Raw genomic sequence first — 23424 nt, forward strand, 5'->3', positions numbered from 1 at the left:
ATTACACTTACGAACAACGACCAATATAACAAGTCTAGTTCAGCCTGTATTGATTCTTTCCACTTCGGTCAAGTTGCTCATCATTGATGCTTTACAACGGAATAAGAGCATAAGCGAATACATCATCAATTATGGGAGATCAATCCATTAAACACACACGCGTGCTGTATACGATCAATTCGCGAGATTTCTATTCTTCTCTAACATCAACAAAATGAGTCTGTAGCGTCCCACAGAAACTTAGTTGATACACATGTTTAGAGGATATCTCTTGATGATGAGCGAAATACTTGTGCCTACGCACTTCGCTTCTTTCTATATTTGATTCTAGAGAATAATAGTCTCCCCCTCATCTAGGCAGGAGCCAAGACCGAAGCTATGACCCTTAGTAGTCAATCTTTGCGTTTGCCGCCCTTGTTCTGTGGTGCAATGCCACGGGCGCCGACAACACCACAGCGTACGATGGTGCCATCGCCGGCTTCCTTCCCACTGTCAGGGATGGAGCCAACGGTGCTAGGACCAGGTCATATGAAATTCTCTCATATTCTGAGAGTCCCAACCTTACCGGCACATCACAGCATTTATGTGCGATCTCGTCACTTTCGCAATATCGGTAAAGTCATTGAGCATTGAATCTTTGACTTTCTGGAGGTCGATAATGCGTCGCACATTTGCTCACTTTGAGTAGTGCGGGATCTTAATGAGACATAGTGCCACACCACGTCAATTCCTGGCGTTAAAACCAGAATGGGAGCATTCCATATCTCCCCCTAACGACGGGAAGTATGTCTCATCAAAGTGACCGTCTCCTAATATCGCAGGATAGAGATCAACGGTTGTAGATTGGAAAATAGCGGACAAGTGTTGGTGATTCATAAATCATAACCAACCAGAATACTTAATCGTTTCAAGTAGATCCATTGAGATAACTACAATAGAGGCACATAAACAACTTTAACCAAATAGGCGTTAGTGAAAAGAACGTTGGGACCGTATCCAGTGACCATCTGGTACGCACTAAACGCTTGGCAAGTTCTGGGTCTGAAACGAATAAGTGTCGCTGCATGCAACATCATTACATATCTCCATGCAAAAATCGGCAGGTTAGTACCCATAACCAAGTCCGAGCTCTGCTAGATCGTGCAGTGAATGAACATGAGGAATACTATGTTCAACGACGATCCCAGTAGATATGCAAAACGAAATCATCAAAGTCGTGGAGGTGAACTCTCCAACGGTATCCAATCAAATAGATTTGAGAGGATGGGAAGGGTGGTGAGCCCTTAGTATGATGATCATAGCTAAAAACTTTAGCGAATGCAGCGTTTCTTGTGGAAAGCAAAGCGACGTGTGACCAACGCGTCGATGCTCTTAACCTATACCATAAAAATACCGAAAAATGTCCGTATTCGGTTGGATAGGGTCCACTAATGTCACCTTAAATACTTTGTAAGAATGGAATGTTCTCGGTTGGAGCCTTAGCAAATAAGGACTTCCTTGAAATATAGCAAAAGAACAAGCTTTGCAAAATGAGCGATTGGCATCAGAGATTGTCATGGAGGCATTAGAAGACACGGGAGACATCACAAGCTCCTGTGAAAGAGGGGATGCCGCCACCAACGGCCTTAATGCCATTGAGCCGCCGAAATAGGCAAGCTCGGCCTCACCGTGCATGGCACGGATAGGCTCGGCCTCACCGTGTGGAGCATGGGTGAGGTGGTCCTCCAATCGCTTCGTGAACATGAAAAATAGATGATAATGTGAATTTCAAAGAACTCGAATCATCATATTTTATTCAAAATGACCAAAAATGATTATGTCAAAACCGAGAAGACAGTAAAACCGAACCCATGATTCAAAGAATCTTGAGTTACATAAAGCTACTGCTGCAGGCAAGCAAAACGATGTGTGCAAGCTAACAAAGCTACTCTCGAAGCTTGAAAAAGATACTGTCAATGAAATCTGACAGATTTATTCCTCTCCATTCTTAACACAAATATCAAGATGAAAATCCATCATTGGCATGAATGGCCTTTAAAACTTAGCAAGGCATGAAGATATACAACACAATCTCCGCACGAGATCCATAAAACAACTACATGCGCCGTAGGACAGTGTGGGTGGTTACGCAATTAGCAAGACACTCGATTTCACGGCGGGACATTCTCAAAATGAAGATTAAGAGAGTCAACAATGCGGTGAACTTCTCTACACAATACGCCGTAGGATATTGTAAGAGAGGGGATTGAAACAAATGGCAATCCCATCGAATGTATCACATGGCAATAGAACTACATTCTTCAACTCAAGAGTTGGAAAAACATGGTATTGGAGCAGTTGAATACCAAACAATTTGGGTGGTAAAAACCATCCAATTGGTGTGGGTGGTCACCAATAATAATAAAATCATTTGAGCTATGAAACGACTTGGAGAAAACCGGAAAACCATGTCAAATTAACTCAAAACCGGGTGAAATTTGGACTGGGAAAACGTGACAGCAAGAACTGCTGAAATATGCGGAAAACATGACGAGAGACGACGGAAAAAAAAAACGTCGGAAGCCGGCAGCACCGATTGCCGGAAATCTGGCCTGCAGTGGCCGGACCTGGCCGGTATGGAGGCCATAACTTCAGGTCCGACAAGGAACGCCGTCCGGAACCGGATGGCGGTACCGGAAACGCCGGAATATGGCCGGAAGGCGGCGAATACGCCGGTAAAACGTCAAAAAACGTTCAGGAAACGCCGGAAGAGTAACCGGGAAAAACGACGTCAATTTTGACGTTCCGAGGTCCGTTTTCCAAATTTCAAAGTCCAAAATCACAATATAGTGTTATTGGGGTCCCATGTAACCCAAAAGCGGCCAATTTAAAAACCACGTGAGTTGCAACGTTGACCATGCATGCTAAGCCAAGGCAAATAAAATTCTCACGAGTCAATCTTGTAAACAAGAAATACGAGAGATTTTATAGAATATGCCAATATTTAATACAACACAAACAAGCTTCCAATTCCAATAATCATGGCAATGCCAACGTCATACTTGAAAAATAGTAAGCAGAAGACATAGTCAAAATAGATTGACTAATCAAAAGTCTGTAGCAACAAAATCTTGTATATCTGATTGGGCGGAGCCTTAGCCTGAGGCTCAAAAATGTGCTTACTTGAGAATGGAAGAATGTTACGTTTCCATCTCCAAAATTCCCTCGAGAAATAGATACAGGTGCCAATAAATGACATGTGTTTCTCGGATGTGGAGCATGTTTCAAAGTCAACTCTGGTAATACGTCGTCATAGACGTTCATTAAATCACTTTTAAGTGTGTCCCATAGAATTCGTTATTTTTGGGATCTTTTTGTCAGCAAATAGTGCTGCATCAGAGTAATGAATCAACTCAAATAAATGAGTACGTAGACCTTGAGATTATCGTTTATAGACATGAGTTTAAGAAACTCGAACATTCAAATAACAGTCGCGATGGCGACGCATCCATAAGAAACGAGGGTTGTATAGGTTTCGAATAATCGAAACTATTCAAGTATGTAATCGGAATTAGAAGGGTTGTGATGTATATGGTCACAAAATAATCGATGCATATCGGCGATTCTCATGATCGCACCCAAAACAGCGGTGCACTCAGGCGACCATACGAAATCGATATCTTCCTTTTTAAATAATAACGTGACTCCCCTAGGACCGTCACACTAAAAACGTCGACCAAGAGGGGAATCATATCCCTCTTTGGTCTCATCGGCGTTATAAGAAAGGCCGGAAAAGAAGACATGAAAAAGGCTAATAGCGCCCGATAATTTATATATATATATTTAAAAGCAGCAACTTTAAGAAAAACATACTTGTTGGTCTGCCAAATAGACCGCATATAATTAAATTGCACTGCAAATCGATTGTCATGCATGAAGTTGCTTGATGAATTCCTTTTCGATCTTCGTCCGATGACATAAAATCTTGGGAGGATACGATCAAAATCGTATGTAGATGACAAAAGTATCATCCATCTCGGCATGAATGTCATCACCATAGTACGACGAGTTATCACTTTTCCTATGCAAGCACGTGAAACATAGTTAGAAAACAAAAACGTGCAAATAAACGATTTAATAAGCAATAGGAAAAAAAAAGAGGAATAGTTTAAAGGCCCAAAAGGGTAGAGAAGACGGGAGTAGCTTCTCTTGAGCGAAGAGTTTGCTTGTGCAGTTCGCGTTCATTGCGTATATATGCAGGAGGAGCAATTTTGAATCCTCTGATGCGGGGTTTTTCGGGGCAAAAAGATGTTTTTGCGGAGCGAATGCGGAGGATACCCTGAGGGGCTGCGGAGGCTGCGTGCAGGGGCAGCAGGGGGGTTGCAGGGGCAGCAGGGTAGAATCTGCGTGCGGGGCTGGCTGCGTGCGGGGCTGCATGCGGCTGCGATGCGGGGGCAGCAGGGGTGCGTGCCTGCGTGCAGGGCTGCGTTGCGGGGGTTGCAGGGCAGGGCAGCGTGCGGGGCTGCGGGGGCAGCATGCAGGGGCTGCGAGCGGGGCTGCAGGGGCAGCGGGGCTGCGTGCAGAGGCAGCGGGGCTGCAGCGACGGCGAGTAGGGGCTGCGCCGACGAGGAACGTCGACGGGAAGATGTCGGAGGCCAGAGACGACGGTGGCCGGCGGTGGAGAAGAGAAAAAATTTCTAGGGCTCTAAAAGTTCAGGGTTTTAGAGCAACGTGTTGATAACGTGTTTTAGGATGAAATAATTGTGTATTATTGAATGATATGGGGGCCTATATATAGGCATTACAAAACCACAATCCCGTAGGATTCGGAGTCCTAATCTATTACGGAGATGCTAATCTATCTCCTAACAGGAAACCTATTAGGCTAAGACACATACAAGGGTAGAATAGTAATTCTCCCGGAACAAAAATCACATTGTATTCAATATCTAGATAATGGTATGCACACTGACGGGGTTATTAACGTCGTGTACGAATAGTTATACGATTTTTTTGTGTGCTGAAGCTTATAATTTGGAACTTGGTGTACGTATAGAAATTCATAGTGAGCTTTATTTGATGTACTGTTTTTAAAAAATTTCCTCACCTAATTGTCGCAAGCTTTGTTTCGAACCAAATAGCGACAGTCAAGGCATCGGTCATCGTACTTGTAGTCTATGAACAATAAAACATGCCTAAAACATATAGAGTTCGGGTAAGTCATGCATGTAACGTTTTAGCGATTATTTATAATTATAATGTTGATCAAAAAGAAAAGACTTTTAATTTTAATGTTACCTATAACATGGTAGCACGATATAGAGTTATAGAAATAGTAGGTTGGAGGTGAAAGACCAGGATTCCGGTTCAGCAGCTGCTAACTCCTTCTCAAGCCTGGCCGTACTCTCTTCCAGCTTCACTTCCATAAGTTTAAGATGATGTTTTTTTAAGCTCAGTGTGTGTTTCCGAGGAATTCAAGGAATGATAAATTTTCAATATTTTCATAATTCATCTGGTGAGATAGGTTTGGTTCAATAATTTCCAGATCATCACTTTAACATGATAAGTCATAATGCACTAATTAATCTAAGAACAACATACTGGTTACTTCTTATATTTTTAATATCTCTACAATTTACTCCCTATATTTTCAATAAAACTAACCACTCATTCTACTTTTAATTTTTTAACCAATACGTCCATTCCATTTAAAATTTAGGTTAACTCGCTTATGTGGACAATATGTTCTTTTAGCTGTCTCAATATTCCTCAAATGCCATTTTTAAGTGTTTTATTTAAAGAATGAATCTATTGATTTGTGAACTCAACAAGACAACAAATATAAATGTATTGATTCGAGGAATCCAACTTAAACCACAAGTTCTAGAGACTAATCCATAAGAATCATGAATATGACGAACAAGTGAATGAAGCCAAACACATTTTTTAACTGCTTCATGGAGAGCAATGATCTCCGTGTGATTCAAAGAAGTAAGAACAAGAGATTGCTTAGTGGATCTCTAAGATATCGATGTATTCCCAACGGTAAACACATAACCGGTTTGAGAATGAGCATTGTGAGGGTCAGAGAGGTACCTTGCATCAATATAACCAAATAACACGTTGTTTGAAGTCTTTGCACAGGAGGAAGGAGCAGGATGGGACTAGGCCTGCTCGGTGGCACCGTGCATGGTCTCCACATCGTGACGTCTTGGTCGGCGGCGGCGACGGTGCGGGGAGGCACAATGGCGGTGTGCTCTCCACAATAGGGGTAAGACAATCTCATGTCAAGAGAACCTTTCAAGTACTAAAACACGTGCTTGATACCGTCCCAATGACATAACGTACGTGCATAGCTAAATTTAGCTAACAAGTTCAATGCGAAAACTATGTCCGGTCTAGTACATTGAGTTAGATACAATAGTATCCCAATTTCACTTAGGCATGGAACTTCAGGATCAAAAATCTCATCATCATCATCTATAGGACGGAATTGATCATTCTTGATATCTAGACTTCAGACGACCATGGGAGTAGTCAATAGACTACATAGTTCCATATTGAAATATCGAAGCATCTTCTAGGTGTAATTCGACTGATGCACTAGGATGTCGTCGGCCCCGTGCACAAGCTTAACGCCACGAAAAAATCTCATCCTTCCTAGGTCCTTCATCTCAAATTATGACATTAATTGAACCGTGGTCTCTTCAATTTCATCAAGAGTACCGATTATATTCATGTCATCAACATAAACTGCAATGATAACGAATTCGAAATTTGTCTTTCGTATGAACACGCATGGGCATAGTGCATCATTCGGATAACCCTTTCTCACCAAGTATTAATGCAACTGATTGTACCATATTCTTCCAGATTGTTTCAATCCGTAATCTAATTGCATGAACACTCTGTAGTCTGGAGGCACTTGATGAAGGTAACAGTAGTCCTTCTAAAGCCTTCATATATATATATATCAGCGCCTAGATCCACATACAGATAAGCTGTGACCACATCCATAAGCTACATATTTAGTCTTTCGGGCCCTACCAAACTAATAAGGTAGCGAAAAATGATGATGTCCATAATTGGAGAGAGTCTTTTCATAATAAATACAAGGTTGTTGAGAAAATCCTTATGCCACGAGTCTTGCTTTATAATTGGTTCTAATTAGTGGAAAATAGCTATAAATTTTAGCCAATATAGATACTAAATCGTCTCTGAAAACTCATCTTAGTACGCAACAGAAGCATAATAGATACATAAACGGCATAACCAAAGATGCGTGAGTATGAAACATTGGGTTCGTAATCAGTAACCATTTTTTGATACACACTTTGGTTAGCCGCGGTTTGAAACAAATAAGTCTCGTTGCATACAACACTTCATATCCCCACACAAAGACCGGTAGGTTAGCACCCATAACCAATGTAATAACCCGAATTTTTAGAAACTAAATGTCGAGTATTTTCAAAGTGTTAAACTTGTGAAATTAATTCAAGACGACAATGGGAGGTTTGCGACATTTCGAAACGGAAACGGAAACGTTCTCGGATCGTTTAATTAGAAAACGTAACGTATAGATCGACTTTTATTCCGTCGCTCGGTTGCGAAAACTTCCTTCACGAAAGTCGTAGAGCTCATCGATACGAGTTCGTGGACATGTCACGCGTTCGAATCGGACGTCGGGCGCGAAAGTTATTAACGTCGGAAGTTCGTTTCCGATTTTGGAAATAGTATAAAAGGAAGGAGAGGAGATTAAAAAATCAGAAAATCAGTTTTTTTCCAAAAAATCCGCTCGGTTACTGTTCACCCGAGCTCGGGTACTGTTCGCCCGACCCAAAAACCTTCTCCGGCCGATTTCTCCACCATCCGACGTCGCCTCGTGTCGTGCCACCTATCAAACTGACGGGCTCGACGATCTCCATCTTTTGGGCTACGCCTTGCACTCCGGCGACAACCACACACGGTGTAGGAACCGCCGGAAGTTACTGCTGTGTCGGCGCCGCCTCCTCCGGCCACCATAGCCCGAGATTCTTGGGGGGTTTTGCTTGTCTCAGTCCCAGCAATATTCCCACAAAAGGAATTGAGCCAAATCGAAGTGTAAGTACCCGAATCAAAATTTCAATTTCTAGGGTTTGTGAATAGTGCCGAATTTATGTTCTTCGTTGTTTGGACTATTTAGCCTCGGATTTAGACCATGGTGTCAACTAGGAAGTTGTTGGAAATGTTGTTTAGGTTGTGGTGGTGAAATTTGGTGATGATTGGTGGCGGTCTGTGAACAGTAACGCCACATGAATACTAACTGTGAATAGTACCGTCACATGAATAGTACTGTGAATAGTGATATGTAACAGTGACACCGCATGAATAGTGCATTTGAATAGTGCTCTGTAACAGTAAATGTGAACAGTGGCATTGTAAAACAGTACCTGTGAACAGTGTTTTGATAAAAAACAGTAACTGTGAACAGTGTTTTAGTAAAAACATTGATTAGTAAACATGAACAGTGTTCTGTGAACAATGTTTTATGAACAACATTTAGCTGTGCTGAACTCGTCACCTGATATTTTAAGTATCATTTTCTAAGCATTTATTGTGCTATTAGGTGACTGACGAAATGAGTGAGGAAATTACTTTCAGGGTCGTGGAAGTTGTACGCAGGAAAGAAGGTGAGTAAAATCTCACTTATTTACGAATCTACCTTGCGGTGATTCAAGATTTTACAAGAGTTTTTAATATTGAATTACGACATGTATACAATATAGTGGATTACATATATATTGTATAAATGGTAATCAGTACATATATATATAGTTTGCTATATTATATACTGTTATGAATTCATTGGAATTGGTCATTTCGAATGACGAGAATTAAATATGAGCATGTGATTTGATGTTTGTACAATATGATGTGTGATTATTGTACGTGGTTTTAACATGAGTTTGTTAAAATGTTTTGTCTTCGGACGAGTTTTTGTCTTCGGACGTGTTATGAAATATGACATGTATATGATATAATGGATTATATGTATATTGTATAAATGGTAAATATGTACATATATATATAGTTTGCTATATAATATACTGTTATGATTTTATCATGATTATGTCATTTTGATGACGAGATTTATATATCGAGCATGTGATTTTGATTTGTACAATATGATGTGAGATTATTGTACGTGATTTTAACATGGAGATTGTTAAAATGTTGATTTGTCTTCGGACTTGGCTTTTGGTACAATATGATGTGAGATTATTGTACGTGATTTTAACATGGAGATTGTTAAAATATTGATTTGTCTTCGGACTTGATTTTTGTACAATATGATGTGAGATTATTGTACGTGATTTTAACATGGAGATTGTTAAAATGTTGATTTGTCTTCGGACTTGATTTTGTACAATATGATGTGAGATTATTGTACGTGTTTGGCAAGTCGGAACCTAGCCTTTGGCCGGGCGAAAGTTACGATACAGTTAGAGCTCTAGTCTGTCTGCCGGAGTACTGCATGTGAGGTAACGGGTGGTTATCTGCTCATGAGTACTCATATTTTTAGATGTTGGGTAGGGGGTGGTTGCCCAATATCGGCGGTGTATTACGAGAGGGGTAACAGATGTGTACCAGCGTTCTTGGTACCCGTATTATAAATGCATTTGAGTAACCAGAAGGGTTACTTAATTTCTCATGAGCGTTTCATTTCGTATTTCTTTGGGACAACCAGATGGGTCGTCCATTCACTCATGAGTGCATTTATATTTGTTTGATTTCTGGATTTTCGAATATATTGTTATGCGAGTTATATTTTCATTTTACTCATACGAGCTGTAAAGCTTACCGGGTTTGTGTTTACAATCCCGGTGCACCAATTCGATGGTGTAGTGGATAACTCCACAGGTGTGGATTAGTGGGAATTGATGTACCGCTCAGTGGACTTGAAGTTATTTATCTCCAGCTGGTGTGAGGATTATGTGTGACTATCTTGTGAGTTTGTTGTGAGGATTACGCAATTCCATTGTTATAATATTGAATTATAATTTGGGTTGTAATAATCGGTTTGACTGAGTTGTATTTTGAACTCAGAGATTATCCGCTGTGGCATTTTAAATGATTTCGATTCGTTGAGATTGTTTGGTGTTTAACGATTTTGAATTTTTGAGTTTTTATACTCGAAATTTTGGGGTCGTTACAACCAATGCCCGAGCAACAAACTGAATACGCTTGATTGTAGCCTCTGCTAGACTATGAATGAACATGCGGAACGAGATGTTCAACTTCGATCCCAATAGACATGCAATAATCATCAAAAGTCTTGGAGGTGAATTATCCAGTGTTATCAAATCGAATAGATTTCATATGATGCTTAGGGTGGTGAGCCCTAAGTTTGATGATCTTAGCTAGTAACTTATCAAATGTAGCATTCGTTGTGGATAACAAAGCGATGTGTAACCAACGCGCCAATGCATCAACAAATATCATAAAATACCTAAAAGGTTCACATTTGGTTGAATAGGTCCACAAATTTCATCTTAGATACGTTGCAATAAGAATGAAATATTTTCGGTTGAAGCCTTAGCAAATGAAGAACTTCCTTAAAATTTAGCAAGAGAACAAGATGTGCAAAACGAGCGATGGGGATTAGAGATAGCTATAGAAGAATTGGAAACAACCAAGGATGTCACAAGATCCGGTGAAGGGGGGACTTCACCGGCGGCAACATAAAAGCGGTGAAGGATGTCACAAAAATTGCGTGAAATCACATATGATTCAAACATATGAATGAAATTAAGATACAAACCATTCCTGATACTCTGTTATCTTCTCTAAGATGCAGCATTGGCCGACTTTCTCAGAGGTAACACAAGGATATTTGTAATATCCCAGAAATTTATAATTATTTTCTAATTATTGTTCAAATTATTTAAATAAGTGGTGATCCGATTATATAGTACGAGGGAGAAAACGAAAGTATTCGAGCGATTTTTACTCGGAAAACTTCATTCGTGAAAGTCGTAGAGTTCGTAGACGCGCGGCACGCTTTAATCAGATGTCGTATGTGAAAGTTGTTAGTAACAAAAGTTTGGTTTCCGATTTTGGGATGAGTATTAAAGGAAGTAGAGGAAATTAGAAATTAAGAAAATCAGTTTTTCCCAAAATCAGCTCGATTACTGTTCACCCGAGCTCGATTTTTCCCTCTTGATTGTCGAATCTTTCTCCAGCCATATCTCTGTCGTCCGGTGACGGAATTGAGTGAGACCTGTGGCGTTGGAACTGTCTCTTCGTCCTCTATCGATTAGACTATTTAGGCTTGGATTTAGACTTTGTTTTCAACTAAAAATTTGTTGGGAATATTGTTTAGATTGTGATGGTAAATATTGGTAATCATTGGTGGTCACCGGAATAGTGGTAGTGTCGCCACTGTTGGCAGCGTGTGGCGGTGTGTTGGGTCATGTTTCAGAGTAATGTTTTACTCTGTTGTGATGTGCTCGCCGATACGAGCGTTTACATAGGTCATTTGCATATGTTAGGTTAATTCTTGAGTAAGTTAGTTGTTGTTAAAGATTTGGTGATTCTAGGTTGAATTGTTGTTGTCGTGTCTAAAGTGTTAATGACTTGCAACCTTGATATGAATTAAGTACTTGTTGCTTGGTTATAGAGTGATTGTGGTAGCTAGTACCTTCCTTATTTCGAGTAGAAGACGTAGCGGGAGCTAAGGTGAGTAAACCTCATAATGATCATCATGACCGAAGTAGTGTTATAATTATTGAATTTAGTTTGAGTTGTTAACATAGTCAATGCATCACTAGATTATAAAAATTGTTCTAAAAATATGTTTTGGTTTAAATTACGTGAACTTGATCGTCTACGGTTCATAGGTAAGTGAAACACTATTTTAATAAATGATTTTAAAAGGTTTTAGTGATTATGGACTATGGTGAATGTGAGAATGAATTTGGAATATGCATGTTGATATTGATATAATATAGTCTATTTATATATGTATATTTAATGTTAATAATAACATACATATATACGTTGCTATATTATATTTTATATCTTTGAATGTGTTTAAATGTTGATATGGTGGAAGGGATAGGAAGGGAAGAAATGTACCTTCCGATAAATTGGTTTAATTGTATGACGTTCATTTTGTGATGTTGTGAGAGTCGTTTGGTTTTGCATAATATTATCATGGGTGGACTGATTATATTGTACGTGGTTTTAATATTGAGTCTTGTTAAAATGTTTTTTGGTCTTCGGACGGTGTTGACATGTAAATCGGAACCAAGCCTTGGGCGGGTCTTGGTTACGATCAGTTACAGCTTTAGTCTGTCTGCCTTATACTGCATGAGGGGTAACCAGGTGGGCTGCCCGTCTCATGAGTACACATGTTGGAAAATGATATTTGGGTAACCAGGTGGGCTGCCCAAGTCTCATGAGTACTCATATTTTAATATGTTATTTATTACGGGTAACCAGGTGGGCTGCCCAAGTCTCATGAGTACTCATATTTTAATATGTTATTTGTTACGGGTAACCAGGTGGGCTTCCCGAGTCTTATGAGTACACATGCTTAAAAAATGTTGATTGTACATTTCCTTTGTATGTGATGTATGTTTAAATGTTGGTTTACTCATACGGGCTGAAAAGCTTACCGGGTTTGTGTTTACAATACAGGTGCACCAAATCGATGGTGTAGGGGATAGTTCTGCATGTAGGGATTAGCAGGCTCGGAAAGCTTACTCGAAAGATTACTGATGGTTTCCTTCTTTTGTTGTGGTGAGGATTGAGTGAATATTAAATTTCCGATTGTTTTAATACTTGAGTGTATTAACTGATGATGTATTATTCAAGTCGACTGAGTCGTACTGTGAACTCAGTTTTGATACACTGTTGTTGTAAGATGATTTCAATATATTTGAGATTATTTTAGAGTTTTTATGGCTTCGAATTCAAACTTTTATCATTCAAAATTTTGGGATCGTGACAATATTCGTCTCCATTCTCAACATAAGTATATAGGTGAAAACATTGGCACGTATGTCTTTAAATCTTAGTAAGGTGCGGGGAAACTTTGGCGCATAAAGAGTGTCAATGACATTGAGAGTCGTACGACAGAGATGAAAAAATATCTCTAATAATAAATCTAATCAGATTAAGACATACATAAGGGTATAATAGTAATTATCCAAAACAATTTTCACTATTCCTTTGTAAAAGTTGCCAATATTTTCATTTCTCATTTTCTGTGTTTTAAGAAATATTTTAATGAACACATTTTGAACCGATGTCACAATAATATTTACCAAATGCCAGCTTAAAAACTCTTAATCCAGCATATTCTTCAACCGATGTCTCATTCAAGATCCAAAATTTCAAAGAAGAAAGACAATACCCACTAATCCAATCAAGGGAAAGTTGCTTGGAATTGAACATATTCATATATGCAACATTTGCTACACTTTTCCTACGTAAATTTGGCGATTAGATAAAAATGGTAGACTAATTAACTTTCGGTTCTTAATTTTCTTTGTGGTAGTTGGAGATGCTTCTGAAGTCCTAATTAAGATGCTAAAAGAAAAGAAGAACAATTCACCACGGATGCTTTTCTATATTTTTAGGTAAATTTTAAATGAATGTATAATCTGCCCGAAAACATTTTATGCAACGTAGTCTGTTCATTTCGTCGTACGCGTCCATTTAAAGGACTCAGTTCTTCACTTTTAGCATCCATGATCCCTCTCCTTCTTTCTCACATAGCTTAGCGAGTGATTTACATTCGTCAGAGATGGAAGTAACAGTGGCTAGTTGGGTAGCGCTGAGCCTTGTTTCTGTTAGCTTATTAGTAAGATGGGCGTGGAACGTATTCGATTGGGTGTGGCTACAGCCGAAGAAGATAGAAAGATGTTTGAGGGAGCAAGGCTTCAAAGGCAATTCCTACAGACTTCTATATGGAGACATGAAGGAGAACTCTATCATGATGAATCACGCAAAATCCGAACCCATGAAACTCTCCACCTCCCATGACATAGCGCCACAAGTCGACCCCTTTGTCGATCAAACAGTGAAAACTTATGGTATGAAATACTTTGTGATTTCGAAGATAATCAAGATATGGTTTGCAGAATGTGTACGCTACACATGCTCACACACAATAACAACGTCGAGTCAAATTTGATAATAATACTAATTTCGTAACATACATATGCAAGAACATATATATACACCCGAATAATTTTACAATAGATGAGCATATGAGGGTAGGATCTACATTCAAACATTAATACACGCAAAAGCATATGCAACCAATCAAAGTATCATTATGTAGTATATAGTGCATATTGTTTATGCCTGATTCATCACAATTTTAAATAAATTGAAGGAAAATACGAATCAATCGAGCAGACACGTTTGGAAATTGAAAAAAAATATACATAAATTATATATAAATCTACTAGATTTCAATAATTTTATTTGACATTTTACAGGAAAGAACTCCTTTGTTTGGATTGGTCCCATAGCTAGAGTGAACTTGATGAATCCAGAAGATTTGAGAGATGTCTTCATAAAACATAATGATTTTCAAAAGCCAATATCAAACCCACTTATCAACTTGATAGCGGAAGGTCTTGCAACCTATGAAGGAGAGAAATGGGCTAAACACAGAAGGATTATCAACCCAACATTCCATTTCGAGAAGTTAAAGGTAATGCAGCAAATGACATAGTTATACTCTAAATAATGTTGAATATGTCTTGCGCAATTAGGTCGAAAATACTATTATGTTTATTGTTGGTGTTTACCATATATAGCTTATGGTACCGGCGTTCCAGCAAAGTATTGATGACATGATTAAAGAGTGGGAGAGCTCAGTGTCAAAAGAGGGTTCATCTGTGGAGTTAAATGTCTGGCCTTCTCTTCAAAATATGACGGCCGATGTGATATCCAGAACAGCATTTGGAAATAGCTACCAGGATGGACGGAAAATGTTTGAACTCCTGAGAGAACAAGAAGTATATGTAACAAAAGCTATGCGTAGTTTTTACATTCCAGGATGGAGGTACTTTACGATCGACTTAAATTCCTTCGGATTTATGTTACATGATAACTTACTTGATAATTACATTGTTGGATCTTCTTCATGCCTTTCTTTCCTCAGTAAGAATTGTTCTTCCAGGTTTCTACCAACTAAGATGAATAGGAGGATGAATGAGATTGACAGAAAAGTGAAAGGTATACTCAAGGGTATTATTGAGAACAGAGAGCAGACCATGAAAGCAGGTGATGCCACAAAAGATGACTTGTTAGAGGCACTACTTCTCGAGTCGAACTTAAAAGATATTCAGGATCGTGAGACGAATAGTAATAAAAATGGTGGCATGAGTATTGATGATGTTATTAAGGAGTGTAAGCTGTTTTACTTTGCTGGGAATGAAACCACTTCGGTGTTGCTGGTTTGGACAATGATTTTACTTAGTCAAAATCATGATTGGCAAGATCGAGCAAGAGAAGAGGTTTTGCATCTCTTTGGGAACAACAAGCCAGACTTCAACGGCATAACGCACCTTAAAATGGTCAGTTTAAAACTCTAAAATATATATGTTCTTCTAAGTCCATTGAAAAATAATTTTCAAGAAAATTGATGATCTGACATATTTGCTGATTCTAATATATAGTGTTTGATGTATTTTCTTTTAGTATTACCATTTATTGGAGACATCTATGATATGAATGTGCTAATTAACCTTGAGCATATAATCATCCAGGTAACCATGATTTTACTTGAAGTTATTCGATTGTACCCACCAGTCGTTGAACTTAATCGAACTATTCTCAAGAACACTCAACTAGGGAAGTACTCACTACCCGCAGGAGTCGAAATCCGGTTACCAACACTGCTCATTCACCACGACAAGGAGCTGTGGGGGGATGATGCAAACGAATTCAAGCCAGAGAGGTTTTCTGAAGGTGTTTCCAATGCAACAAAGAACCGACTCTCATTCTTCCCATTCGGAGGCGGTCCTCGGATTTGCATTGGACAAAATTTTGCCATGACGGAAGCAAAGCTGGCCTTAGCAGTGATTTTACAACACTTTGCCTTTGAGCTTTCTCCATGTTATATTCACGCTCCTTCCAATCAGATAACCCTTCATCCACAACACGGTGCTCCTATCATCTTACATCGACGTGAAGTAGCTGGCTAGCTGCACACCAAGAATAGCATCAAGTAATAGCATATCTTATAGACGCGTGCAATAATAGAAAAGCTAGCTTGCAGGCTTGCAGAAAGCACAGTTATTTATCGCTCCATTTCATTTAGCTTTTATGTACGCGGTTTGCATAGCATGCCTGCCAACTAACCTAGTTGATTATGCACAATCATATCCAAGCTAGCTAGTCGATCACTGTTTGATCACAATCATATCCAAGATAGTCACCACTCACCACTCACCTGCAGCATGCGCGCTGCTTGAAGGTTGAATCCGAACCTGTGGTATTTCTTCATGGTATATGGATACTCTACAAGTATTTTTTTGTCATACTATACAATATGGCCGGTATATCATATATGGATTCTCTTTTTATTCTTTACACTAAAAATCTGATGGCTTTTATATATAAGATACAATATCGAAAGCAAAGGCGTAAAAACAACTTATTGCAAGAACTCCAAGAATATAAGTTGCAAATTACCCAACTTTGAAAGAAATGCAAAAGTAATCACGAGGCAACATCAATAGGATAGCTTACTTGCTAATTCCAATCAACAAATACAATGTTCTAGTGATTTCAAAGTTTTATATTTACTAACTCGCTGCTTCTACGTTGTACATGAACTTATTCTAGTTGGGAGATAGATTTCTATAATATGTATTAACCTTGAGCGTCCCCAAGGTACTCAACTACTCATGATGATTTTTAGTTTTTTTTACCCCTAGTACGTCTTCTTCATATTTTTCGTATTAATTTTGCGACTTAATTTTGTGTCAAATTTGAAGTTCGCACGCGATCTTCACAGTTCAAAACATACACTGTTGTCATTGGGAAGCAAATTTGCCAATAACTTTTCATTTGCACACTTTGTGCCAATTCTTTTAAACTCATGACATGTGTATTTTCTCAAGTCATATTTAGATAATAATTGAGCAATTTGACACATGTCATGAGGTTAGAAGGGTGAGCACAAAGTGAGCACATAGAGGGTGGTCGGCAAATTTGTTTCTGTTGAATTGACTTTGTGGACCCTAGCTATCTTGCATGCAAGCGCTTCTAGTTCCTGTGGTATATGGCTGTGTTTGATAGTGTAACGACCCCAAAATTTCGAGCTTAAAAACTCAAAATTTTAAAGTCGTTAAACACAAAATAATCTCAATGAAATCGAAATCATTTAAAATGTCACAGCGGATCAAGTCTGAGTTCTCAATACAACTCAGACAAACCAATTATTACAAACCAAATTTTATAATCCATACATAAAATGGAAATGTAATAATCCTCACAATCACTCACAAATCTCACAAATAAAACCACACCAATTCTCACACACAAATCCACGCTAGAAACCTCACCCCAAGTAGGATACAAACGACTTCGAGCCTCCGGAGTCGCCACTCAATCTCCACTAATCAACACCTGCGGAATTATCCCCTACACCATCGGATTGGTGCACCGGGATTGTAAACACAAACCCGGTAAGCTTATAGCTCGTATGAGTAAAATGAAAATATAATCGCATATCAATATATACGAAAAATCACAAATCATCAAATATAATGCCAAATGAGTCAATGGACGGCCCATCTAGTCGTCCTAAAGAAATATGAAATAAAACGCTCATGAGAAATTAAGTAACCCTTCTGGTTACCCAAATACATTTATATTACGGGTACCAAGAACGCTGGTACACATCTATTACCCCTCTCGTAATACACCGCCGATATTGGATAGCCACCCGCTACCCAACATCCAAAACAATCTGAGTACCCATGAGCAGATAACCACCCATTACCTCACATGCAGTACTAAGGCAGACAGACTAGAGCTCTAACTGTATCGTAACTTTCGCCCGGCCAAAGGCTAGGTTTCGACTTGCCAAACACGTACAATAATCTCACATCATATTGTACCAAACATCAGGTCCGAAGACAAATCACATTTTAACAATCTCAATGTTAAAATCATGTACAATAATCTCACATCATATTGTACAAATCAAAATCACATGCTCGATATATCTTGTCATCAAAATGATATTATCACAATAAAATCATAACAGTATATTATATAGCAAACTATATATATATATGTATTTATTTACCATTTATACAATGCATATATATAATCCACTATATCATATACATGTCATAATTTATAAACACGTCCGAAGACAAAACGTTTAACAAACCCCATATGAAAATCACATGCTCGTCATCGAAATGACCTATTTCAAATGAATTCATAACAGTATATATTATAGCAAACCATATATATATGTACTTATTACCATTTATACAATATATATATATAATCCACTATATCGTATACATGTCGTAATTCATTATTAAAAACTCTTGTAAAATCTTGAATCTCCGCAAGGGTAGATTCGTAAATATGTGAGATTTTATTCACCTTATCGACTCGAGCGAAACTCCACAATTTCCGAAGATAATTCCTTTTCTTGATTTATTGATCACCTTGAAAAGACAAGAAAAGAATTTAGAAACGTTTCGTAAACCTTTAAATGCCAAAACAGTAATAACTGTTACTGTTAAGCAATTTTTGGTTTTTACGAAGTTACTGTTCATGGTTACTATTCATGGGTACTATTCATGGTTACTGTTTATGTATTACTGTACACAATACACAAATAATACGTATTTCCGTACGTATACATAATGTTTACGTATTTCTGTACGTATACATATTGTTTACGTATTTCTGTACGTATACATACTATTCAAATGTAAATACAATCTCAGTAAATAAAATTTACTAAATTACCTTTTATAAATTACTTTCAATTACTGGAAGTAATTTATATTTACACTTACCGTACATAAAATTTAATTTACATTTACCGTACGTAAAAAAAATTTACATTTATATTTACCGTACGTAAGTAAATTACCAAAATACCCTTCTGGAATACTGTTCACGCGCCGCCGCACGTGGCGGCGCGTGGGGTACACGCGCCACCTCCGGCAGGCCGCGCGTGGGGCACACGCGCCGAGCCCAGAGACGGCGCGTAGCACGCCACCGCCGCCCCATTTCTCTCCCTTTTTCCCCCCTCTTCTCCGCCATGGCCTCACGCCGCCTCCTACTCTATCCACGCACTCCCACGCGCCGCCTAGAGCGGCGGTATCCCCTCTTCTCCGTTCCACCTCCGATCTCCAACATCTCCACTCTAAATCATCCAAAAATTCACACAAACAACACAACAATCAAGCTATACTAATCTCTCACCTCAATCAAAGCTTGAAGTGTCGGATTCATTGCCGATCGTGTGAATTCTTTGCGGAGGTGTCGTCGTGTCCCCCCCCCCTTCCGTTCGTAGGCGGTGCAGGGCTTGAGGGGTGATGGAGGCGCGCCTGTGTTGCACCCTAGCTTCGTCGAAAGAGAGATTGAACGGTGGCGGTGTGTTTTGCAGGAGATGCAGGAGCTCGGTGTGGCTTCTCGGCGACGGTGGCGGTCGTGTCGTGGCTAGGAGGGAGAGAAATCGAGCTTACGGTGGTGTTGGTGCCGGCGGTGAGGGACACGTCGCCCGGGAGGCGGCGGATCGAAGGGGGGCGATTTCTGAGGAGGGGAGGGTGAGTCGGGGGAGAGAGAGAGAGAGAGAGAGAGAGAGAGAGAGAGAGAGAGAGAGAGAGAGAGAGAGAGAGAGAGAGAGAGAGAGAGAGAGACGGAGGGAGGCGGATGTTTGGAGAGAGAGAGGGTTTTCCAATTATGGAAACCCTAATCTCATAATTACTCTATTTATACTAGTTTCCAAATCGGAAATTAACTTCCGACGTTAATAATTTTTACATAAATCGTCTGATTAGAAAGCGTCACATACCCACGAACTCGTATCGACGAACTCGTATCGACGAGCTCTACAACTTTCGTGAAGGAAGTTTTTACAAACGAGCGACGGAATAAAAGTCGACATATTCGTTCGGAAACGTAACGTTTTTCGAATTAAACGTTCTGAGAACGTTCCCGTTTCTCGTTTCATAACGTCGCAACCACTCACATTCATTCTAATTAAATTTCACAATTTTAAAGAATTCAAATCAAACTAATATCGTTTGAAAATTTAGGGTTATTACAGATAGAGCTTATGAGCTCTGGTAATTATAGTGAAGCCCATCAACACGTTTGGTAAACTGGCCTCTGTCTTCCAACTTCTAAAAGTCGGGGTTTTTTTAAGCTAAAAGGAGAAGTAGCTCATACCCTCTTTTTAGAAGCCGCTTTTGCTTCTTAACGCGCGCATTGTAGCGGCGAATTAATGAACATTTCAAAATACCAATGGGTACCAAATCTATCTGTTTGGTTAGTTACCTTTCTCAATCAATATTTCGAATACTTGACAAAACACCAGTCTCTTTCTCAATCAATATATGTGCAGGTTCTAGTTCCGATTGCCAACTGCATGGAGCTGATGGAGGCTGTGATCGCCGTCGATGTTCTGCTCCGTGCCGAAGCTGACGTCACTCTCACTTATGTGGAGAAACAGCTGAGGGTTGAGGCTTGTCACAGGGTTTGGATCTTGGGGTGTGCTGAAAGCATTGAAAGTAGGTACTGTAAACCTTGATTAAGTGTTTTTTATTTCCTAGACATCTCGAACATGAATAGAGATAAATTTGAATAATATCTTATGAGTTTCATTTCTTATCATTGCAATTTTCATAATTTAACTTGGTACAATCGTTCAAATCATACAATCACTCATCTACTCTGCTATACATTTCGTTGTGTATGTATTGAAGTCTCTAGTCTCAAAGGCCATACATATACTTTGCCTCAAGTCCAAAACTTTAGGGACCTCCTCTAACAACAAAGTACTGATTAATGTGATTTTTTTTGTAATTAAACAAGTATATTGAACGTACTGATTAATGTTATTCTGGTCTTCCAGCATGCCATTAATGTTAAAAAACGATGAATATTGCTGATGAGTAGAACCCAAGCTGAATGTTATTGTGATTTTGCCAGGCCGACTTCCCCAATGAAATTGGTAGGCTCTATTTTTCTCTCAACACAAGGTAACCATAATTAACTACTTGCATCAATAATTCAATATTATTTGAGTTCAAAATGGTAGAGGATGCCAAAACAGGATCTAGCTAGGTTCTGCTTACTTACACGTTTAGTATTTGGAAGTAAGATTTTGACATATACATTTGAGCTTGGAAGCTCCTAAATTTCTGTAATTAAAACTACTAATTGAACTAAACAACCCAGCTGTTTTTTTTTCCAATCATATCTAGTCTACCTCTCATATAATACATTTCATTTTATCGCCGGCCAGAAATTGAAAAACATTGTGCACTGTCATCATATTCTTTCATTCTAGTTGATCAAGCCAATGGCTAGGTATTAATGTACTGCTTTGAAAAACAGCTAGAGCCAACATGTTTGCTGTCTCTAACATACAAATAAGTATTGGTATCACTCCTTATTCCTCTTGCTAGAAACACATGAATGAACTTCATGGCCTTTCTTCAGAATATGCTTATTTTGCAGTTCTCAGTATTTTCAGTAATGTTGCAATTGCTAATACCAGCAGCAGGTCAAGCTTTGCCAGGGTGCCCTGACCGCTGTGGCAATTTGTTAATTCTCTACCCTTTTGGCATAGCTGAAGGTTGTCACTTGGGAGATGAGTTCTTCATCGACTGTACTAAAGTGACAGGAATACCCCTAACACCATATCTGGCAGGAACTGGTATCCCAGTTTCCAACTTTTCTCTTGATCAAGGTGAGTTACAAATAATGCATTTTGTAGCCAGAGACTGTTATGACATCAATGGTTCTTTGGATAAGAATCTCAGCAGGGTACGAGTATTGAGCCTCAATCCTCCTTTTACAATATCTAGCACCAAAAACAAGTTCTTTGTTGTTGGTTGTGACACTTATGCAATCTTCAAAGCCTATCGAGAACAAGAAAGGTATATAACTGGTTGCATGTCCTTCTGTGGGAGCCTTGGCAGTGTTAATGAGTCTTGTTCTGGTGTAGGGTGTTGCCAAACTTCAATCCCATATGGACTACAAAATCACACGGTGAAGATGGCTAGTTACACCAGTCATGCCTTCATATGGGACTTCAACCCCTGCAGCTACTCTTTCATTGTGGAAGACGACCAATTTGAATTCTCTAGTAAAAGTTTTCGAGAGCTAGACTACACAATCCGGCTTCCGATGGTTTTGAATTGGCAAATAGGGAATGAGACATGTGATAAAGCTCAAGAGAAGCAAGGTTATGCTTGTAAGGGAAACAACACATGTGTCAACCCCATTAATCAGTCTGGTTACTTCTGTCAATGCTTGCCAGGTTATGAAGGGAATCCATACCTACCTGAAGGTTTCCGTGGTGAGTTTATTTTTTCAAAGAAAAAAGTTTTAGACAAATTTGACATATATGCCTAGTAGCTTATTTTTGTTTATATGTTCTGAATTTCAGATATTGATGAGTGCAAGAATACCAACATTTCAGTATACCATGTTTGAGTTGGTTCTTTGAAGTAGTTGAATTTAATGTCATGCCCTCAATTGGTCTTCGACAGGCAACTTTCTATCCATCATTTATGGAGCAATTAGCAGCATCTGGTGCAACTGTTGTCGAATCAAGAGTGCAGCTAGATGGCAATTCTGTGACAAGTTGTGGACCTAGTACTACCATGGAGTTTTCTGTTGCACTTGTTGAGCAATTGTATTGAAAATACTAACCTTGAATCAATATCATTCATTATTCATTGCCTTTTTTCCTAGATAGAAATTATTAGCAACTGCTTGTACATGTGGTCTGATATGAAGTTAAAAGAGAATATCATATATGTTTTTCTATGGTGTTCGTTTTGGATAGGAATATGATCAATGTAAGTTTGTAACAATATTTCTTTCCAATTTTATTATATGTCCCCAAGGGATTGTAACAATATTATATATATATATATATATTACAATATATTTACATGATATTAAGTTATTAACAAATAGTTGAGGCACTCATTATCAATGATCTAAATCAAGTTGTAATGTTAAGAATATATTTAATAAAAAATTTAAAACCATTCAATATTAATCATATGAAACACTATTTTACATCAAAATTAACCTGAAATTATATTACATGTCTAAATTGGTCATTTGACAAATTAAAAGTAGAAGTCAGTTTGAGTTTACCAAACATTGTATCACTGCTTCTGTCACTAACAACCACTTATAAAAGGCAATTTACCAAAT

The 23424-nt window shown here is 38.7% G+C and overlaps 2 protein-coding genes across 2 annotated transcripts; both read left to right on the top strand.

Annotated features, from left to right (window-relative positions):
• The first annotated feature begins 13771 nt into the window (after positions 1–13771).
• LOC126787016 (cytochrome P450 72A397-like) lies at positions 13772–16187 on the top strand. Its single transcript, XM_050512958.1, has 5 exons — positions 13772–14060; positions 14472–14689; positions 14796–15043; positions 15161–15557; positions 15750–16187. The coding sequence occupies exons 1-5, from the start codon at positions 13772–13774 to the stop codon at positions 16185–16187; spliced, it is 1590 nt and encodes a 529-aa protein (XP_050368915.1).
• Positions 16188–21675: 5488 nt separating this feature from the next.
• On the top strand, positions 21676–22898 carry LOC126787017 (wall-associated receptor kinase 2-like). Its single transcript, XM_050512959.1, has 3 exons — positions 21676–22552; positions 22643–22674; positions 22746–22898. Exons 1-3 carry the CDS (start codon positions 21676–21678, stop codon positions 22896–22898), a joined length of 1062 nt encoding a protein of 353 aa, XP_050368916.1.
• Positions 22899–23424: the final 526 nt, after the last annotated feature.

Source organism: Argentina anserina, chromosome 3 (genome assembly GCF_933775445.1).
Source record: "Argentina anserina chromosome 3, drPotAnse1.1, whole genome shotgun sequence".
NCBI lineage: Eukaryota > Viridiplantae > Streptophyta > Magnoliopsida > Rosales > Rosaceae > Argentina > Argentina anserina.

Excerpts from the sequence above, each read along its gene's own strand:
- LOC126787016 (XM_050512958.1), top strand. The coding sequence starts at position 13,772 with ATGGAAGTAACAGTGGCTAGTTGGGTAGCGCTGAGCCTTGTTTCTGTT. Across the intron at positions 14,061-14,471 it reads TCAAACAGTGAAAACTTATG|GAAAGAACTCCTTTGTTTGG; the intron begins GTATGAAATACT and ends GACATTTTACAG. Across the intron at positions 15,044-15,160 it reads TTTTACATTCCAGGATGGAG|GTTTCTACCAACTAAGATGA; the intron begins GTACTTTACGAT and ends TTGTTCTTCCAG.
- LOC126787017 (XM_050512959.1), top strand. The coding sequence starts at position 21,676 with ATGGCCTTTCTTCAGAATATGCTTATTTTGCAGTTCTCAGTATTTTCA. Across the intron at positions 22,553-22,642 it reads CCTACCTGAAGGTTTCCGTG|ATATTGATGAGTGCAAGAAT; the intron begins GTGAGTTTATTT and ends TCTGAATTTCAG. Across the intron at positions 22,675-22,745 it reads GCAAGAATACCAACATTTCA|GCAACTTTCTATCCATCATT; the intron begins GTATACCATGTT and ends GGTCTTCGACAG.